This window comes from Felis catus, chromosome A2 (genome assembly GCF_018350175.1).
Source record: "Felis catus isolate Fca126 chromosome A2, F.catus_Fca126_mat1.0, whole genome shotgun sequence".
Lineage (NCBI taxonomy): Eukaryota > Metazoa > Chordata > Mammalia > Carnivora > Felidae > Felis > Felis catus.
The window spans coordinates 57651014-57670918 of NC_058369.1; the positions used below are offsets into that span (position 1 = coordinate 57651014).

Genomic DNA, 19905 nt, shown 5'->3' on the forward strand with positions numbered 1-19905 from the left:
TCATGACCTGCGCCGAAGTCGGACACTTTACCGACTGAGCCACCCAAGCACCCCTCTTACTTCATTTTAAAATAATAAAATGTTCATGAGATACTTACTTGGCAAATATAGAGGAAAATGTGATGCCAATTGACATCCACTTTTGACATTGTCGTAACTGAGTCCTTTCTAAGCATAGGGACTTTTTAATGTGGGAATCATATTGTGTATAAAGTATTGCGTGATACTTTTGCCTCCTTGGATATTCTGTAGACATTTTACATTACCTTTGTAAACCGTTTTTAATAGCCACTTAAGATCCTATGATTTAGTGTATCTTATAGTATATTTGCCAAGTTTCCTATATGGTGGACAGTTAGGTTTTAAAAAGTTTAATACTATGGCACAAAAACAGACATTCGGATCAGTGGAACAGAATAGAGAACCCAGAAATGGACCCCAAACGTATGGCCAACTAATCTTTGACAAAGCAGGAAAGAATATCCAATGAAATAAAGACAGTCTCTTCAAGTGGTGCTGGGAAAACTGGACAGTGACATGCAGAAAAATGAATCTGGACCATTTACTTAAACCATACACAAAACTAAACTCAAAATGGATGAAAGACCTAAATGTCAGACAGGAAGCCATCAAAATCCTCAAGGAGAAAGCAGGTAAAAACCTATTTGACCTTGGCCGCAGCAAGTTCTTACTCAACATGTCTCTGGAGGCAAGGGAAACCAAAGCGAAAATGAACTGTTGGGACCTCATCAAAATAAAAAGCTTCTGCACAGTGAAGGAAACAATCAGCAAAACTAAAAGGCAACCAACGGAATGGGAGAAGATACTTGCAAATGACATATCTGATAAAGGGTTAGAATCCAAAATCTGTAAAGAACTTAATCCAACTCAACACCCAAAAGTCAAACAATCCAGTGAAGAAATGGGCAAAAGACAGGAATAGACACTTCTCCAAAGAAGACATCCAGATGATCAACCGACACATGAAAAAATGCTCAACATCACTCATCATCAGGGAAATACAAATCAAAACCACAACGAGAGACCACCTCACTCCTGTCAGAATGGCTAACATTAACAACTCAGGCAACAACAGATGTTGGCGAGGATGCGGAGAAAGAGGATCCCTTTTGCACTGCTGGTGGGAATGCAAACTGGTGGAGCCACTCTGGAAAACAGTATGGAGGTTCCTCAAAAAACTAGAAATAGAGCTACCCTACGACCCAGCAGTTGCACTACTAGGCATTTATCCATGGGATACGGGTGTGTTGTCTCGAAGGGGCACATGCACCCCAATGTTTGTAGCAGCACTGTCAAAAATAGCCAAAGTATGGAAAGAGCCCAGATGTCCATCGACGGATGGATAAAGATGTGGTATATAGACACAATGGAGTATTACTCGGCAATCAAAAAGAATGAAATCTTGCCATTTGCAACTACATGGATGGAACTAGGGGGTATTATGCTAAGTGAAATTAGAGAAAGACAAATGTCATATGACTTCACTCATTTGAGGACTTTAAGAAACAAAACAGATGAACATAAGGGAAGGGAAGAAAAAATAATATAAAAACAGGGAGGGGGACAAAACAGAAGAGACTCATAAATACGGAGAACAAACAGGGTTACTGGAGGGGTTGTGGGAGGGGGGGATGGGATAAATGGATAAGGGGCATTAAGGAATCTACTCCTGAAATCATTGTTGCACCATATGCTAACTAACTTGGATTTAAATTAAAAAAATAAATTATTAAAAAAAAATAGAACTCAATAGCCAAATTATGAAAGAGCCCAAATAAAGAAGATGTGGTATATATACTCAATGGAATATTACTTGGCAATCAAAAAGAATGCAGTCTTGCCATTTGCAACAGCGTGGATGGAACTAGAGTGTATTATGCTAAATGAAATACGTCAGTCAGAAAAAGATCAGTCTCATATGATTTCACTCATATGTGGAATTTAAGCAGCACAACAGATGAACATAGGGGAAGAGAAGGAAAAATAAGATAAAAATAGAGAGGGAGGCAAACCGTAAGAGGTCTTAAAAACAGAGAACAAATTAAGGGTTTCTGGAGGGGAGGTGGATAGGGAAAGGCTAAATGGGTGATGGGCATTAAGGAAGGCACTTGTTGGGACGAGCACTGAGTGTTATATGTAAGTGATGAATCACTAGGTTCTACTCCTGAAACCACTACTACACTGTATGTTAACTAACTTGAATTAAAAAAAAAAAGTTTAATACTATAACGTTAATATCTTTGCATATAACTTTTTATATATTGTCAGGGTAGATTTTCTTTTAAATGTTCATTTATTTTTGAGAGAGAGCAGGGGACAGGCAGAGAGGGAAGGGAGAGAATCCAAAGCAGTCTCCACGCTGCTAGAGAGCCCGATGCGGGGCTCGAACTGACAAACCATGAGATTGTGATTTGAGCCGAAGTGGGACACTAAACTGACTGAGCCACCTAGGCGCCCCTCTTTTAAAGTTTTTACTTTAATTCCAGTTAGATAACATATGGTGTAGTATTAGTTTCAGGAGTACAATGCAGTGATTCAACCATGCAACACCTAGTGCTCATTGCATCCAGTGTAATCCTTAATCACCTTCACCTATTTAACCCATCCCCCCACCCTCCTCCACTCTGATAGCCACCAGTTCTTTTTTTTTTTTTTTTTTAATTTTTTAACGTTTATTTATTTTTGAGACAGAGAGAGACAGAGCATGAGTGGGGGAGGGGAAGAGAGAGAGGGAGACACAGAATCGGAAGCAGGCTCCAGGCTCTGAGCCATCAGCCCAGAGCCTGATGCGGGGCTGGAACTCGTGGACCGCAAGATCGTGACCTGAGCTGAAGTCGGACGCTTAACCGACTGAGCCACCCAGGCGCCCCAGCCACCAGTTCTTTATAGTTAAGAACCTATTTCTTGGGGCTCCTGGGTGGCTCAGTCGGTTAAGCATCCAACTTCGGCTTGGGTCATGATCTCATGGTTTGTGTGTTCAAGCCCCGCATGGGTCTTTGTGCTGGCAGTGCCCTTCTTCTCAAAAGGAGAGAGAGAGATTGTTTTGTGTTTGTCTTGCTCTCGCTGACTTAAAATTTTGCTAAGCACTATATCATGTTGTGTATGTGTATACCACATCTCATCCATTCATTGGTTGACAGACACTTGGGCTGATTCCATATCTTGGCTATTGTAAATAATGCTGCTATAAACATAGAGGTGCATGTATCCCTTTGAATTGGTGTTTTTGTATTTTTGTATTTTTGTATTTTGTATTTTGTATTTTTGGAGTACCCCGTAGTTTCAGTAGTGCTGGATCATAAGGTAGTTCTGTTTTTAACTTTTTGAGGAACCTCCACACTGTTTTCCAGAGCGGATGCACCAGTTTGCGTTCCCACCAACAGTGCACGCACAAGGGTTCCCTTTTCTCGCATCCTCGCCAACACCTGTTTCTTGTGTTGTTGAGTTTAGCCTTTCTCAAGAGTTGTGAGGTGATACCTGATTGTAGTTATTTGCATTTCCCTCATGTTGGGTGATGAGCATCTTTTCATGTGTTTGTCAGCCATAGGATAGATTTTCTGAAGTAAAAGTTTTCAAGTTAAGGCATATGAACATTTAAAAATGTTTTTTTTGAATGTTTATTTTTGAAAAAGGGCATCCGCACGCACGAGTTGGGGAGGGGGGGGGAGGCTGACACAGAGGATCTGAAGCTGGCTCTATGCTGACAGCAGAGAGCCTGATGTGGGGCACAAACTCACAAACCGCCGGATCATGATCTGAGCTGAAGTCAGATGCTTAACTGACTGAGCCACCCAGGTGCCCCTAAAAATCTTTTGATGTATATTGCCAAGTGGTTTTTCAAAAGGTTAAGCCAATTTATCATGGCATCAGCAGTCAGAAACTGCTGGTTTCCTTGCACCCTTGTCACTATTGGCATTAAATAATACGATATGGATGAAATTGAACTTTTAAAAATCCAGTCCTAGAATGAGTGAATAAAGTAGTAGGATATATGAGAATGAATACAGTGTCCTTTTCATGGTCTTTTGGGGAAGAAGGGTATTTTTCTGATCCTTCTGTCCTTTTAGATACCATTTTTTAAGGTTCCAGGTGTGTATTCATAGAGGGGCATTTATATTACTTAGTGATTGGGAGGAATGAATACTAATTTCAGTGGTGAAATTGGCAAAGTGGAGGAGGAACTGCCAAAAGTATTTCCTTTAATTCTCTGAGATGTCATTGAGAGGCAGTATTTACTGTGGAGGAGTGTGGAGCCAGAACTACAGAGTTGAAGACCCGAAGACTTAGTATTGCCACTTAGATTCATTTATGACCTTGAATATGTTAAAACTGCTGGGCCTCGGTTTTTTTAATTTGTAAAATGAGATGGGTAGTACCTCACTGTTGTTTTGAGCATTAATGATCATACATTTGTTTAGAGCTCATAACAGTGACTACCAGATAACATGTTAGCTCCATACGTGTTAGCTGAAAAAGTCTTCCATGAACTTTTCTGTATAAGTCTTCTTATGTGCTAGAAAAATCCAGTAATGTTATGAATCATCCTCAGTTTTAAGGTTATTTGCTAGCTCATTGGGTAGAGATCATGTCTTTATTAGATCATGAATATTACCTAGTCACACTTTTTCTTTATTATAGTTTAAGGTTTCATTTTATGTTAAAACCGGAAAAATTATTTAAAAGGCAATTTAAAAAGCTCATTGTAGAAATTTTGCGAATAGAACGTACAAGGAGAAAGAAATAATCTATAACTGTTACTTGGGATTCTCATGTATTTCATTCCAGTTTTTTTTTTTTTTTTTTTTTTTTTTTTTGTCCTTTTACTCATATGGTGGCTATAAGATGAGTGGAGCATAGAAGTTTTTGTTTTTAAAATACAAATGATGGGGAGGGTGGGTGATGGGTATTGAGGGCACCTGTTGGGATGAGCACTGGGTGTTGTATGGAAACCAATTTGACAATAAATTTCATATTAAAAACAAAACAAAATAAAAAAGACCACAAATGATACTTATGTTGGAACCTAAAGCAATTTTGTGTATCCTATTTTTCTATTTAATAATATATCCTGAATGTTTATTTCCCTATGCCAGTAAAAAGTCCTAGTAAGCATCATTTTAGAATGTGGCCCACAGTAGATATACCATAATTAAACCATTCTGTTGCTGATACATGGATTGTCTCCAGTTTATTTGAAACTAGTATTGATTCGTCACTTGTTTCCTTCCTTTATAGGATACTTTTAAAGTACATTATGAGAACAACAGCCCTTTCCTGACCATCACCAGCATGACCCGAGTCATCGAGGTCTCTCACTGGGGTAACATTGCTGTGGAAGAAAATGTGGACTTGAAGCATACAGGGGCTGTGCTGAAGGGGCCCTTTTCACGCTATGATTACCAGAGACAGCCAGATAGTGGAATAGCCTCCATCCGCTCATTTAAGGTATGGGGTCTTCAACCAGACAGTGGGAGAAAGTATCATTTTATCATATCTGCCCTTTCTTTTGCTTTTTTAAAGTATCTGAATATTGACCGTTGTTTGGGATTGTTTGGTGTTCAGGTAGTTGAGCTCACAGTGTTAGAACCAGTAGAAAGAATCTTTAAAAAAAAGTGCCCCCATTTGTATATGTAGGCCACGTGTTTGTTTGTTTTTTTAATGATTTTGTTTATTTATTTTTTGTTGTTTTTGGGGTTTTTTTTGATTTTATTATTTTTTTTTATTTTTATTTTTATTTAAAAAAAAATTTTTTTTTCAACTTTTATTTATTTTTGGGACAGAGAGAGACAGAGCATGAACGGGGGAGGGGCAGAGAGAGAGGGAGACACAGAATCGGAAACAGGCTCCAGGCTCCGAGCCATCAGCCCAGAGCCTGACGCGGGGCTCGAACTCACGGACCGCGAGATCGTGACCTGGCTGAAGTCGGACGCTTAACCGACTGCGCCACCCAGGCGCCCCTTGATTTTATTTTTAAATAATATCTACACCCACCATGGGTCTTACACTCATAACCCTGCAGTCAAGAGTCGCATACTCCAATGACTGAGCCAGCCAGGTGCCCTAAAGTAGGCCATGTTTTTAAAAGAAAACTTGAATAATAGAAAAAGGAAGACCAAACCACCACCCAGACGTTACTATTGCTCATATTTTAATATTTCTTTTTTCTTTTATAATGCTCTTTTAAAAAGATACGTGATTATATTGCATATGAAGTTGTATATATTTTTTGTCTTGTAAATAAGAGCGTGTACAGTGGAAAGCTGAAAACATGCACAGTTGAAAACCCCCTTGAGGGGCGCCTGGGTGGCTCAGTCGGTTGAGTGTCCGATTTCGGCTCAGGTCATGATCTCACATCCGTGAGTTTGAGCCCCGCGTCGGGCTCTGTGCTGACAGCTCAGAGCCTGGAGCCTGTTTCAGATTCTGTGTCTCCCTCTCTCTGACCCTCTCCCGTTCATGCTCTGTCTCTCTCTGTCTCAAAAAATAAATAAACGTTAAAAAAAAAAAAAAAAAGAAAACCCCCTTGAGAAACACAGACGTTAGGGGCGCTAGCCCCCCACACAGTTGAAAGTCTGTGTATAACTTTTGACTCTCTGAAAATTTAACGACTTATAGCCTCCTGTTTTCTGGAAGCCTTCCTGATAACATAAACAGTCCATTATGACATTGTTTGGTATGTTGTATTAATTATATACTACATTCTTATGATAAAGTAAGCTAGAGAAAAAAATATTAAGAAAATCATAAGGAAGAGAACATGGCATTTAAGTACTGTATTTACTGAAAAAAAAATCCACATATAAGTGGACTTATGCAGTTTATGAACAACTCATGTTGTTCAAGGGTCAGCTGTTCTTCTGTTTTATAGAAGGGCTCATTATGTGAATGGAAGTGTTAGCATTATTTCTTCCTGATTACGAAACGATACTTACAGATTTGGAAGTCACAGTAAAGAGGTGGAGAAACCCTCCATAACCCTGCCCCCTAGCGATTTGATGTAATTTCTTCCATTTTTATGTTTCTCTCCCTGCAGAGTAAAGATTATTTTTATCTTTGTATTAATCGTTTAGTATTCGTAAAGGTATTTACAATTCTCTTCATTATTTATTGTTCAGGAGAATTTGGCTATTTACCATGATTGAGAAATAGTTACAATATCTAGAAATTTTGAAGCCTTGGGTGTGGGGATGGTAGTTAGACTTCTTTTTAGGTTGTTTCCAGTTTGGGGACTGTTTTAATTAAATATTGCTACAAGGAGGCTCTTGGTGTAGAAAATCTTTTCTGTCATTAGGATCATCTCCTGTGAGTAAGTTTCTGGAGGCTTTCAGGCATGTCCCTTCTCTTGCAGACCATCCTCCCTGCTGCTGCCCAGGATGTTTACTACCGGGATGAGATTGGCAACGTTTCCACCAGCCACCTCCTTATTTTGGACGACTCTGTAGAGATGGAAATTCGGCCTCGCTTCCCTCTGTTTGGCGGGTGGAAGACTCATTACATTGTTGGCTACAACCTCCCAAGCTATGAGTACCTCTATAATTTGGGTCAGTCTTTAGTACTTAGTGCTTAGGGGAGAGACTATCATTATCTTCCATTTCATGCATTTTTGTTCCTACTGGTGTTCGTTTGTTTTGAGAATTACCAGTCGTTTTTGATGGGAAGAGAGAATTATCATTTTTTGGAAGGCTGGGATAGCAGGAACAACTTTTCATGGGTGGAGATAAATTATTGTTGTAAAAGTAATGCCTGCATATAATAGTTCACACAGCCTAGTCAAAATCCTCTTCTAACCCCCGGTTCCATCATAAGACAGAGCTGCGTAAGTTTTTTTTAATTTGAGGTATTTAAAAAATTAAGGAAAACTCAGAATAATAAGCACTTTTATGCGAGCACCCAGAACTAATTATAATGATTTGGCCATATTTTCTTTAAGGCTTTCTTTTTAAAACCTTTTAAACACAAAATTGAATGTAGAAAACCATACAAAACAGATGTATAGCTCAGTAAATGACTAGAACACCTTGTAAACACCACTCAGGTCAAGAAGTTGAACTTTGCCAGCCAGCCAAAAGGCTCTCCATGTACCTCTTCCTTCCCCACAACCGTAGTTACCATCCTGACTCTTGGTAACCACTTTCTTGACTTTCTTCATAGTTTATCACCCAAGTGTACTTCTCTAGATAATCTACTTTAGTCTTGCCCTTTCAAAAAATTCGATGTCTTATCAGTCTCTAATAATCCACAGTCCCTCCTCTGTGTGTGTGTGTGTGTGTGTGTGTGTGTGTGTGTGTGTGTGTGTTGAATACAGTTTATCTGTTGAAGAACTTGAGCCACTTGTAGTGTAGTCTCCAGTCTGGATTTTGTTGACTGCTTACTCAAAATGCTGTTCCTGTATTATTCCTATATTATTCAGTGTATTCCTGTATCTTCTGTATTTCTTGCAAATTGATAGCTGTTAACCTTCCTTGCTGTCTTATGAAAAGACATTCTTGGTTCAACTTGTATATTTTCATTTCTTGTTTTTTTTTTTTTAAGTTTTATTTATTTAAGTAATCTCTACACCCAGAGTGGGGCTCAAACTCACAACTTTGAGATTAAGAGTTGCATGCTCTTCTGACTGAGCCAGTCAGGCACTCCTCAACTTGTTTATTTTCTGTCCCAGACCTGGAATCAGCTCTTTCTCTTTAAAGCTCTGGTTTCTTCTTGTGGAAAAGGGTGTTTTAAGACCACAACCTGAGAACTAGGAATGTTCATTGCACTTTGTTTGGTCAATTTCTAGGCCTTTTCGGGGCGCCTGGGTGTATCAGTCAGTTAAGCATCTGACTCTTGATTTCGGCTCAGGTCATGATCTAACAGTTCGTGAGTTCAAGCCCTACGTTGGGCTCCATGCTGACAGTGTGCAGCCTGCTTGGGATTCTCTCTTTCCCCCATCTCTCTGCTCCTCCCCCACTTACGTGCATGCTTGCTTGCTCTGTCTCTCAAAAATAAATAAACTTAAAAAATTTTTTTCTAGGCCTTTTCAGTTAATGGAGTTAAGTATATATTATGTCTTTGTATAAACAAAATTATGAAGTTTTATAGTTACTTAATAGTATGAGCTATAGGGATTTTGTTCCTGTTATATGTGTACTTAGTTCCATACTGAGAATTCTTGTTTTGAAGGACAGAGAAGGTGACAGAATTAGAGCATTCCACAATTGTTTTATCCCACACCTGCTACATGACAGTCTCAGAATAAAAACGATCACAGTGCCACTTCCAATATGGTTACTGAAAAGAGTTTATTTATTTATTTATTTATTTATTTTTGGAATATCCTCTCCCCATTCTGCCCCATTTTTTTTAAGTTTTTAAATGTTTATTATTTTTGAGAGAGAAAGAGAGGGAGAAAGCAGATGGGAGAGGGGCAGAGAGAGAAGGGGACAGAGGATCCAAAGTGGGCTCTGTGCTAACTAACTGCAGCCAGTCCGATATGGGGCTCGAACTCCCAAACCATAAGGTCATGACCTGAGCCAAAGTTGGAAGCTCAACTAACTGAGCCACTTTGGTGCCCCTCTACCCCAATTTTTGGTGTGCTGCATGTATACTATGTATATATCATCAGAACAAATAGCTGTTACACAGCATACCTCCCCGCTTTTAACTCTAGTCTTAGCTCTGCAGTAAGTGTAGTTAATGCTCACCATGTCAGTTTTTACATCGACTGATAGGTCTCTATTCATTTTGATGATCTGAAGCTCATTCTCTAGTAGATTCCTTAGGAAGGGCTTGTGGGAATGAGTTCTTACATGTTAACAGGTTGTGCCTTTTGTGCATATGAGTCACTTTGATGAATGTAAAATCCTTGGCTTACACATCTTTCCTGGAGTATCTTACATGTGTTACACTCTTATTGGTATAAAGTGTTGCTGTCAAAGTCTGATGATTTAATTTTTCCCCTCTGTGAGTCACTTCCCTTCTAAGTCTTAAATATTGAAAGGGGTTCTTTCTTTAGAATCTAATACTTTAGGGCGCCTGGGTGGCTCCGTCAGTTAAGCATCTTGACTTTGGCTCAGGTCATGATTTCATGGTTTGTGGGTTCAAGCCTCGTGTTGGGCTCTGTGCTGATAGCTCGGAGCCTGGAGCCTGCTTCAGATTCAATGTCGCCCTCTCTCTCTGCCCCACCCTGCTCACGCTTTGTCTCTCAAAAGTAAACATTAAAAAAAAAAAATCCTAATACTTCTATTAGAACACATATTGGCAGTGGTTGCTCTGGGTTGCTCTTCTTGGGTCTGCATTATGGTTTTTCAATTTACAGTTTTAAACCTTTTTGTAAGTTTTTTCCTTTGGCGCTCCCGATTATTTTTATGTTGAGTCTTTGCCTGTTTTTAATATTTGGCAATTTCTCTTGAATCTTTCCTTCATTGAAAACTGCTTCCCTTTACTTTTGATTTATTAGAAGACATTACCTGTTGTGTTTATTCACTCTTGTTCTTTCTAGCTTAGCCTTCATTTCTAAGACAGTTTAATTTCTAAAAGTTATTTCCTAAATTTTTTTCTGAGTTGTCATTTCTGAATTTCTAGAATTCTTGTTTATATTACTCTTTCATGACTTGTGTCATTTTTAGAATACCTTTAACATTAGCCTGTTTTTAAAAAGCAGGAACAGTTTTGATTAGTTTTGTGGCATGAATTTCTGGCATGTTTTCATTTTCTGTAGGGATGTTGTCTTTTTTAGTAATTTTTAAAAACATAACTTACTCTAAGACTGAGAGACACCCTTATCCTTTTTTGTTGCTCGTTTTTTCCCCTAAAGTTTTTCTTTTATTTATTCAGTTAAGTAATCTCTGTACCCAGTGTGGGGCTTGAACTCACGACCCCGAGATCAGGAGTGGCATGCTCTTCTGACTGAGCCAGCCCGGCGCCCCCTGTTGCTCATTTTTTTTTTTTTTCCAACGTTTATTTATTTTTGGGACAGAGAGAGACAGAGCATGAACGGGGGAGGGGCAGAGAGAGAGGGAGACACAGAACCGGAAACAGGCTCCAGGCTCTGAGCCATCAGCCCAGAGCCTGACACGGGGCTCGAACTCATGAACCGCGAGATCGTGACCTGGTTGAAGTCGGACGCTTAACCGACTGCGCCACCCAGGCGCCCGTGTTGCTCATTTTTAATGTGAGCAATTAAGACGAAGTATCGTAACTGCGCATTTGATTTAATGTAGTATGAAAAATGGTGGCTTGCTTTCGGAGCCTGCCCTGGCTCAGTGTCCTGTAGCTCTGTTGTTCCTGTTAGGCTTGATTTTGTTTTCCTCCATGTATGGTGCTGTCCTTGGAGGGGAGCTCTGATGGCTTTTCCAAGTTCTCAGAGGCTAGATGGCTCTAGACTGGCAGGTCTGTGGGCCCATTTTGCTCTCTGCTGTGTGGGACCGGGGGAGGAGGACTCAGAGCTCTGGCCGCTCTTCTCCAGTTGGCCTGCTTCGCTCTCTAGTGAATATGTCTTGTTTGGGGCTCTTCTCTTCTCAGGTCTGTCACTTGCCCTGTTGGTTCCTTCTTCCTCCTTACTAATAGTGTGCAGGTTGTATGACTGTTGGTGTTTTGTGACTCCTCTGTGTTTTGGGGTTTGTGGAGATCCCTAGTTTATCCAGTTTTGTTGTAAGTATGTTCCATGGGGTTTTGGTTTTGCCATCTTGTTGCTCTTTCTATAGAAATTGGTGAAGACCCAAAACCATGCTGCCACCACACCTCTGTCTCCCAGAGTCTCCTCGTCCGTTAACTTCAGATGGCATCTGTTCATTCCTCTCTGGAAGATGAGAGTGTCCATACCCTCTGCATCCCTCTAGCTCCTGTGCCATTTTCTCTGTTTTTCACATCACTGCGTGTATTTGCTCTTTCTTCAGGTGACCAGTATGCACTGAAGATGAGGTTTGTGGACCATGTGTTTGATGAACAAGTGATAGATTCTCTGACAGTGAAGATCATCTTGCCTGAGGGGGCCAAGTGAGTGTGACTGTTCCTTTCCTCGGCTTCCCATTTCTCTGGTGGTGGCCTTGTGGTACTTCAAGGGGAAACTGTGTCCTAGGGGTGTAGAATAGGTGCTCAGTACATACCTTTGACTGAGAGGCCTGTAGGGACTTTCTTTCTTTTTTTAAAAGATGTATTTATCTTTGAGAGAGTGCAAGTGAGGAAGAGGCGGGGGGGAGGCGGGGGGGGGGGCAGAAAATCTGAAGTGGGCTCTGCATTGATAGCATTGAGCCCGATGCGGGGTTCAAACTCATGAACTGTGAGATCATGACCTGAGCTGAAGTCAGAGTTGGACGATTAACCGACTGAGCCACCCAGGTGCCCCTGTTTACGAAACCTATTCCCCAAACAGAGTCCCTGTGTGTGACAGGTGCAGCCTCCAGAGGGGATGGGATGATCTGTAAGAGGACAAAATGCAGAGTCAGGACAGCCAGGTAGCGCTTGTGCTGTGTTACTATAAAAAAGAAGAGCAGTGGGGGCGTCTGGGTGGCTCAGTCGGTTAAGCATGTGACTTCGGCTCGGGTCATAATCTCACATTTCGTGGGTTCACGCCCCACGTTGTGCTCTGTGCTGTCAGCCCAGAGCCTGGAGCCTGCTTCGGATTCTGTGTCTCCCTGTCTCTCTGCCCCTCCCCTGCTTGCACTCTTTCTATCTCTCTCAAAAATAAATAATAAACATTAAAAAAATTAAAAAAGGGGCGCCTGGGTGGCGCAGTCGGTTAAGCGTCCGACTTCAGCCAGGTCATGATCTCGCGGTCCGTGAGTTCGAGCGCCGCGTCGGGCTCTGGGCTGATGGCTCAGAGCCTGGAGCCTGTTTCCGATTCTGTGTCTCCCTCTCTCTCTGCCCCTCGCTCGTTCATGCTCTGTTTCTCTCTGTCCCCAAAATAAATAAACGTTGAAAAAAAAAATTAAAAAAAAAAAATTAAAAAAAAAAAAAAAAAGCAATGGAGTAATGGCTCTGTTTTATCCCGGGCCCATCAGACCAGGTTCAGAAAGGGCGGTCCTGGTGGTGTATTAGGGTTCTGTGCTTAAAACGGTAGGCAGTCATTGGCCAGTTGAAGCAGAAAGGACTGCATTTGAAGGGTAAGGCATCTCTTATAAAATGGCAGTGTAAGTTGCAAATCCAGAGAGTCTCTGGGAATCCAGTTGGTGGAAACCGGGTGAATGGATCCATCCATGGATGATGGATGTTCACAGGGGACCTGCCCTTGGCATGAGTGACAAACACCTATGTGCATATTTGTGTCACTTTGCTCTGGGTTCATTTCAAAGGGGAGCATCTGCTTGGCCTCTCAGGTCATGTGTCCACTCTGATCACCAGAGAGAGTCACCTTGATTGTTCCTGCTGTGGAAGACATTCCATGGGGGATGGGGAGTTTTAGCAAAACTAGAGTGTGAGAGCCTGGAGGAGGGAGAATGGATCCAGGCAGACAAAAACAGGGCCTGTCCCACTATACCTTATGAGAAGTTCTCAGTCATGTGAAGAGAAGGTACTTCGAAGTAACTTCTCAGGGGCCTCTTCAAGTCCCGGCGAGGCTCTTGTTGGGTGGAATGAGCAGGAGGGCTGTGTGGGCTATGTGACTCCGAGGCGTTGGCCAGCACTGGCGAGGACTAGCGAGTACAAGGTGCAGGGGGATGGTTGTTGCCTCGGCAGGAAAGTGGTCTGATACTCAGGGTTTTCTGGCAGCGGGTTAGCTGTCTCGGGAGGTCTGGTGGTCTCTGGTGCCGGGAGGGGAGCAGAGTGGAGTGTGAACTTCATGACCCTGAAAGGCCTCTTGAGCCTTAAAATTCTCCAACCCTAAATAAACCTCGTACGTAGATCAGTGCAGTTTGTCTAAGGCTGTATTTCATTCCTGCCTGCGTCCAGGAACATCCAAGTTGACAGTCCCTATGAAATCAGCCGTGCCCCAGATGAGCTGCACTACACCTACCTGGACACATTTGGCCGCCCTGTGATTGTTGCCTATAAGAAAAATCTGGTGGAACAGCACATTCAGGACATCGTGGTAAGTGGCTCCACAGTTCTGCCTTCTGGGCCTTCCTTCTCAGAGTGTGGGGTCCTGGGGGCCAGGGACTTGCTGTCTTTATCTTTCCTTCCTTGGGCTGTAGGGGTTTGAGCACAGTCCCCTCTGTGGGTAGGTGGGGCAGCCTGGATGATCGTTGGCCTGCCGAGGCCCCTGTGTTGTCCCCAGCGTCCATGCAGACTGTCAGAGCCCGTCTTCCTCGTTCTCTCTTCTAGGTCCACTACACGTTCAACAAGGTGCTAATGCTGCAGGAGCCGCTGCTGGTGGTGGCTGCGTTCTACATCTTGTTCTTCACCGTCATCATCTATGTCAGGCTGGACTTCTCCATCACAAAGGTACCCTTTGGCTTTCCCCCTACATTTGCTAGTCATCTTGCACCCTTGGTCATGCGTTTCATTAGCTTTTCTGAGCACCAGTCCTTTGAACAAGTTCAAGGCAGAACCCTGTCCCCCAGAAGCCTTGTCCCTGCCTGTGGCCTCTGCTAACCCTTACCATGAAAAGAGACACCTTGTTCTTACTGCGATCACAGAGCGCGCTGTGTTAAATGAGGCAGGTGCTACTCACGGGTGAGTACTGTGGAAACAGGACAGCTGGAGGTGTGTGTTTCGGTGGTGGGACTACCCTGAGGCGGTGACAGGCAGAGAAGGCGGAGAAGGGCATTCAGCTGGAAGGAACGGTTTGTGCGACAACAGGAAGGGCTTGAGTGGAACCCATGAGGGGCAGCAAAGATGTTGATCTGGCTGGTCCATAGACTGGTGAGGCTGCCCAGTGAGGCAGCTACTAGCAAATCTTGTCAGACGGAAGGGCTGAGTCTAGGTTTTATTACAAAATAGCCTTGTTTTTTTAAGTTTAAAAGCTGATTTTTTTTTATATATATATTAAATTTTATTTTCAGTAGGCTCCACCCAACATGGGGTTTCAACTCACAACCCTGAGATTAAGAGTCACATGTTCCACTGACTAAGCCAGCCAGGTGCCCCTGCTTTTGTTTTTTTTAAATTTTGCTTTAAAATAATTCCACTGTTAGGGAAATTTTGCAAGTGTAGTAAAAATAACTTGTATACTCTTTACCTAGACCTAGCAATTAACATTGGCCTGTCTCTTTATATATAATTATTTTTCCTGGGCCATTCGAGAGTAAGTTGCAGACGTTTTTATCCTTCCCCTCCTTGAGTACTTAAGTGTGCGTGTAGCTTAGGGACAAGGGTATTCTCTTAATAGAACCACAGTATGATGATCAAATTGAGGAAATGTTACATTGCCATAACACTGTTAACCAGCATGCAAGCTCTGTTCAGATTTGGCTGATGGTCCCAGTGACGGTGACATTTTTAGCAATTGTTTTTCTTCCTCCAGAATCCAGCTGAGGATCATACGTTGCATTTAGTTGTCACATTTCCTTAGACTCCTTTAACCTGGAACAGCTTCACCGCCTCTCTTTGTCTTTAATGACCATGACGTATTTGGCGTGTAGAGACCAGTTTGGTAGGACGTCCTTTAGGTGTATCGTATGTTTCTCCCTGATTAAATTCAGGCCCTGCATTTTTGGTAGGAATGCACTTAAGTGCTGCTGTGTCTGCGACGCATCACATCAGGGGTACCTGATGTCAGCTGGTCCCAGTGCTGGGGATGTTAACTCTCCTTATTGGGCTAAGTTGATGTCTGCCTGATTTCTTCATGTTAAAGTTACTGTTTTTCTCTTTGCAATTAATATATGATTTGTTTGAGGCTATGTAAATACCCTCATATACATTCACCCATTAGAGAGAGCATTTACCATTGATTCTTGTCTGAGTCTGTTATGTGGTGGTTGAAAAACTGTGGTTCCTTTTGTGGGCACTGTGCTGTAGGGAAGGCTTTTCTTCCTGGTTGGCTAGTTGCTTGTGTCGACTTGCGCCTTACCTTATTCTATGGGCTGCTGTCCACTGGCACTACTTCCTTTGATGCTCTAGTTGTTCCTGATTGGACTTTTTTTCTTGTCTCATCATTTTTTTGAGCACTTCCTTATTGTCAGGCACAACAGCATGTTCCAGGCATATCCTGCACTTTCTCCAGGCAGCCCTGGTTCCTTTTAGTGTGGAATGGTACGTGGGGACTATGATCTGTGAGCTAGGTGTGATCATTGCTTTTGGAGTATCACTGGGTCTGGGCCTTTCAGCAGACAGAGCCAGGGGAGAAACGTATTTAAAATAGCAGTTAACACCGATGTTCACTCCATTCTGAAGCCACAGGGTTCTTGCCGTACTCCCTCATTCCACCATGTTTCCTTCTCTCCTGGATCCCAACATTAATATATTTATTCATTTGTTGAATTGTGTAAACACACAAAATAGTTTCAGAATTGCTGCAGTCATGCTGCCACAAACACCAGATCTAGCAAGTAGAGTCCCAGGATTCGTTAGTAGTTCTTTTTGTCTTTAGACTGAGAACGTCTTATCAAAGTACTGTGTTCCCAAGGTAATTGGCTTAGTTTTCCTGTATTAACTCATTTGAAATATAACTAAGTTCATTTATTTGTTTGAATTTTGCTGTAGTTTCCCTCTCTGTCACTGTTAAGTATTTAATTTTGGTTATGAATTTGTAAAACCCTGCCTTGTGGATAACCGATTTCATCAGTCTCTGGGTATCCTCCCTGATTTATCTGGCAAAAATAAGCAGATGTTTTAATTCTCATTTCTTCTTTCTTGCACAAAGCATAGCACTAGTACATATTTTCTGTACCTCTTTTTTTCACTAAACACATTCTGAGAATTACCCATACCAGTTCATAGAGAGCTTGCTCCTTTTTTAAAAAAATTTTTTTATTTTTTGTACAGCTGCAGAGTACTTCGTTGAATGAATGGGTCAGTTTATTCAATCAGTTTCTTATGTATACATTTCCCTGTCTTAAAGCTTTGATAATTCATTGAGAAAAAAATAATCGTGGGCCAGATGAACGATTTGTAGACCAGATTCAGCCTTTGAGCTACCAAGTTAGGACTTTTGAAGTAGACTCATGGTGAGAGAGAATGCTGGAAGGTACGTAGGGCCGCATCTAAAGGGTCATGAATAGCAGGATAAAGAGCTTGGGCTTTATTCTTTGGGCCTTGGGAAACTCTTGGAGGTTTTAAGGAGAGAGACATAATAAATGTCCTGAAAGCCTTCCCTGACTTGCATTGAGACTTCTCTTTCTTCACCTGGGACCACACCTGTCCCTTTCATGGTGTATTCTGGCATTAGTATCTTTTTTCACATCCCTCTGTATGCCCTGCCGGACTTTGAAGTGAATGTCTCCTTCATTCTCATGTCCCCAGTCCTGCCCTTTGCGGAACTGGAGTGGATTTAATGTCAGCAAAGGTTTGATTCAGATGGCTTTTCTTGTTTGCACAGCTGGTGGTGGGTGCTTTTTGGAAGGTGAAGGTTGGGGCAGACTCAGGCCTGGATGTTGTCATGCACAATGTCTCCCCCACAGGATCCAGCCGCAGAGGCCAGGATGAAGGTGGCTTGCATCACAGAGCAAGTCTTGACCCTGGTCAACAAGAGAATAGGTCTCTACCGTCACTTTGATGAGACCATCAATAGGTACAAGCAGTCCCGGGATGTGTCCACCCTCAACAGTGGCAAGAAGAGCCTGGAGACAGAGCACAAGGCCCTGACCAGTGAGATTGCATTGCTGCAGTCCAGGCTGAAGACAGAGGGCTCTGACCTGTGCGACAAAGTAAGTGTCTGCCATGCCGGAGTCACTCGGCTCTCTGCCCGCCTGGTCACACTTGCAGGGATTGTCCCCCACCTGCTAGAGCACCGTGGGGCTGCTCTGTGTAGAGCACACACCAGGCAGCTCCCGCTCACCGCTGGCTGGTCCTGTGGTACCAACCCTCACAGTGGAACAAGAAGTTTGGGGGTGTCGGTCGTGGGCTGGGATCAGAAAGCTCTTCTAGCCTCCACGTCACTGTCTGTCCACATGGCCGGCATGGAGAGCGGCTGCTTCCTCTGCTGGAGACCAGCCTGGGCAAGGCTCCAGGCTGCTCGCGTGTGCTGAGAAGAACCTAGACTTAGAATCACGCATTTGAATTTGGGCTCTGATTCAGGCTTTGTAAACCTGGGCAAGTTACCTAATTTCTGTGCCTCCGTTCTTCATGTCTTAGTACTTACCTCTCAGTGTTGTGAGTGTGAAATGAGTTAGTGCACGTCAAGTGCTGAGAACCGTGCCTGGGACAAGCTTTGTGAGTGAGTTCTTGTTGGCTGTAAATGAAGACGAGTCTCCCTCCCTGCCAGAGGTGCCCCTCCTAGTGTCCCACAATCCCCCTCTCCACATGCCGCTCCCCAGCACGCAGTCTCCTTGCTGTGTTCTTCATGGCTCCTCCCTCTTTCTGAAGCTTTTCTTTATGTGCTCAAGGAGTACCTGGCAGCTTCGCAAAGGCGAGATGCCCAGTCTGTCTTTGCTGCTCTTTTCCAGAGCCTCGAAGTGTGCCTGGGACTGTGGCTCACTAAATAACTGTCGTGTTGAATGATTGTGACTGTGAGATCCTCAGTCCCACACCCAGCTGGTGACAGCGGGGGAGACATTCAGTCTCTCTGCCATATCGCTGCCATTGGTCTTGTCTAACCGAATCCCTGGACCTGATTTGGCCAGCCAGAGGGAAGAGGAGGAGTATACCTCGAGTACCTGCTGTGTCCCTGGCACCGTGCCAGGGGGTGACCCATCTGTTCCCACTTGATCCTCACAACTCTCCTCTACAGCTGACGCTCAGGGTCGGATCTTGAAGGAGTAGAGAGTGGAGCTGGCATTTGAAGCCAGGCCTGTCTCCTTCCATAGCCAGCCCGTCTGCCCTGGGCCTCCAGGGTCTGTAGGCATGGGGGGTGGTGGCCCTGCTGAGGGAGGGTGGGAGGACCCTTCTCAAGCTCTGCCTTGCTCTTGCCTCGGCCAGGTAAGCGAGATGCAGAAGCTGGATGCACAGGTCAAGGAGCTCGTGCTGAAGTCTGCGGTGGAAGCTGAGCGGCTGGTGGCCGGCAAGCTCAAGAAAGACACATACATTGAGAATGAGAAGCTCATCTCTGGAAAGCGGCAGGAGCTGGTCACCAAGATCGACCACATCCTAGATGCTCTGTAGCCCCATCGTCATCAGGGTGGGCCTGGGGCGCTGCACTTTCAGATGACAGGTTGGGGGCGAAGAGGGGGAGGTGATCATCAAGACCACTGAATGCTGGCATCTGTATTTTACAAAAGGCCTTCAAGGAAGTGAAGCCAGGCCCTGCTGCAGGCAATACAAGAAACTTAGTTTTTGTCCTTAAAGGGTTCCTTTTTTCAAAAACAAAACGAAACAAAAACACTTTAAATCCCATTAAAAACAAAATATTTTTGTGTTTTGAACAAAGAAATTTTCAGTAGTGATTGATTTTGTTTTGTTCTGAAGCCTAGGGTATTGTTTCAGCCCAAAGCCCCTTGTTTTTTGCTCTAATTCCTGATGTTTGGGTATTTTGTAAGTGTATGTTTGTTTTTTTTAAAAGCGTGTGTGGCTAAATGAAAATAAAGCAGGGACTGTGAACATTTTGTTTGTTCTGGTGACAGTCTCGTAACTTATTTCTTAACTCTGAGGATTGTCCTTTATCAAGTGCTTTTTATTCATTGAAAAATAGTGGATTTGCTTCTTAGACCAAGTTTGCATGGCAAGTGTTGGCTGCATTTTACATGTTAGAACACTTAAGGCCACAGAGGTAAAGTGGACTATGTAACCATCGAACAGAGTGGTGGAGTGAATGCTCTTTTAAACTTCTTTTTTTAAATCTGTTTTGCATCACATGCTATATTAGGCACTAAGGACACAATGATGGACGAGGTAGAGGTGGTTCTTATGGAGGACAGATGATCAAATACAAATTCATAATCA

The 19905-nt window shown here is 43.0% G+C and overlaps 1 protein-coding gene across 1 annotated transcript in view; it reads left to right on the plus strand.

The window, feature by feature from the left end:
- The window catches only part of RPN1 (ribophorin I), a 30712-nt gene extending 11144 nt beyond the window's left edge, over window positions 1–19568 (plus strand). The window contains exons 4-10 of the mRNA XM_023250073.2: window positions 5257–5466; window positions 7367–7559; window positions 11892–11991; window positions 13882–14020; window positions 14254–14373; window positions 17490–17735; window positions 18946–19568. Coding sequence (XP_023105841.1) covers window positions 5257–5466; window positions 7367–7559; window positions 11892–11991; window positions 13882–14020; window positions 14254–14373; window positions 17490–17735; window positions 18946–19128 — 1191 coding nt within the window. The 3' untranslated portion in view covers window positions 19129–19568. The remainder of the gene's footprint in view (window positions 1–5256; window positions 5467–7366; window positions 7560–11891; window positions 11992–13881; window positions 14021–14253; window positions 14374–17489; window positions 17736–18945) is intronic.
- Window positions 19569–19905: the final 337 nt, after the last annotated feature.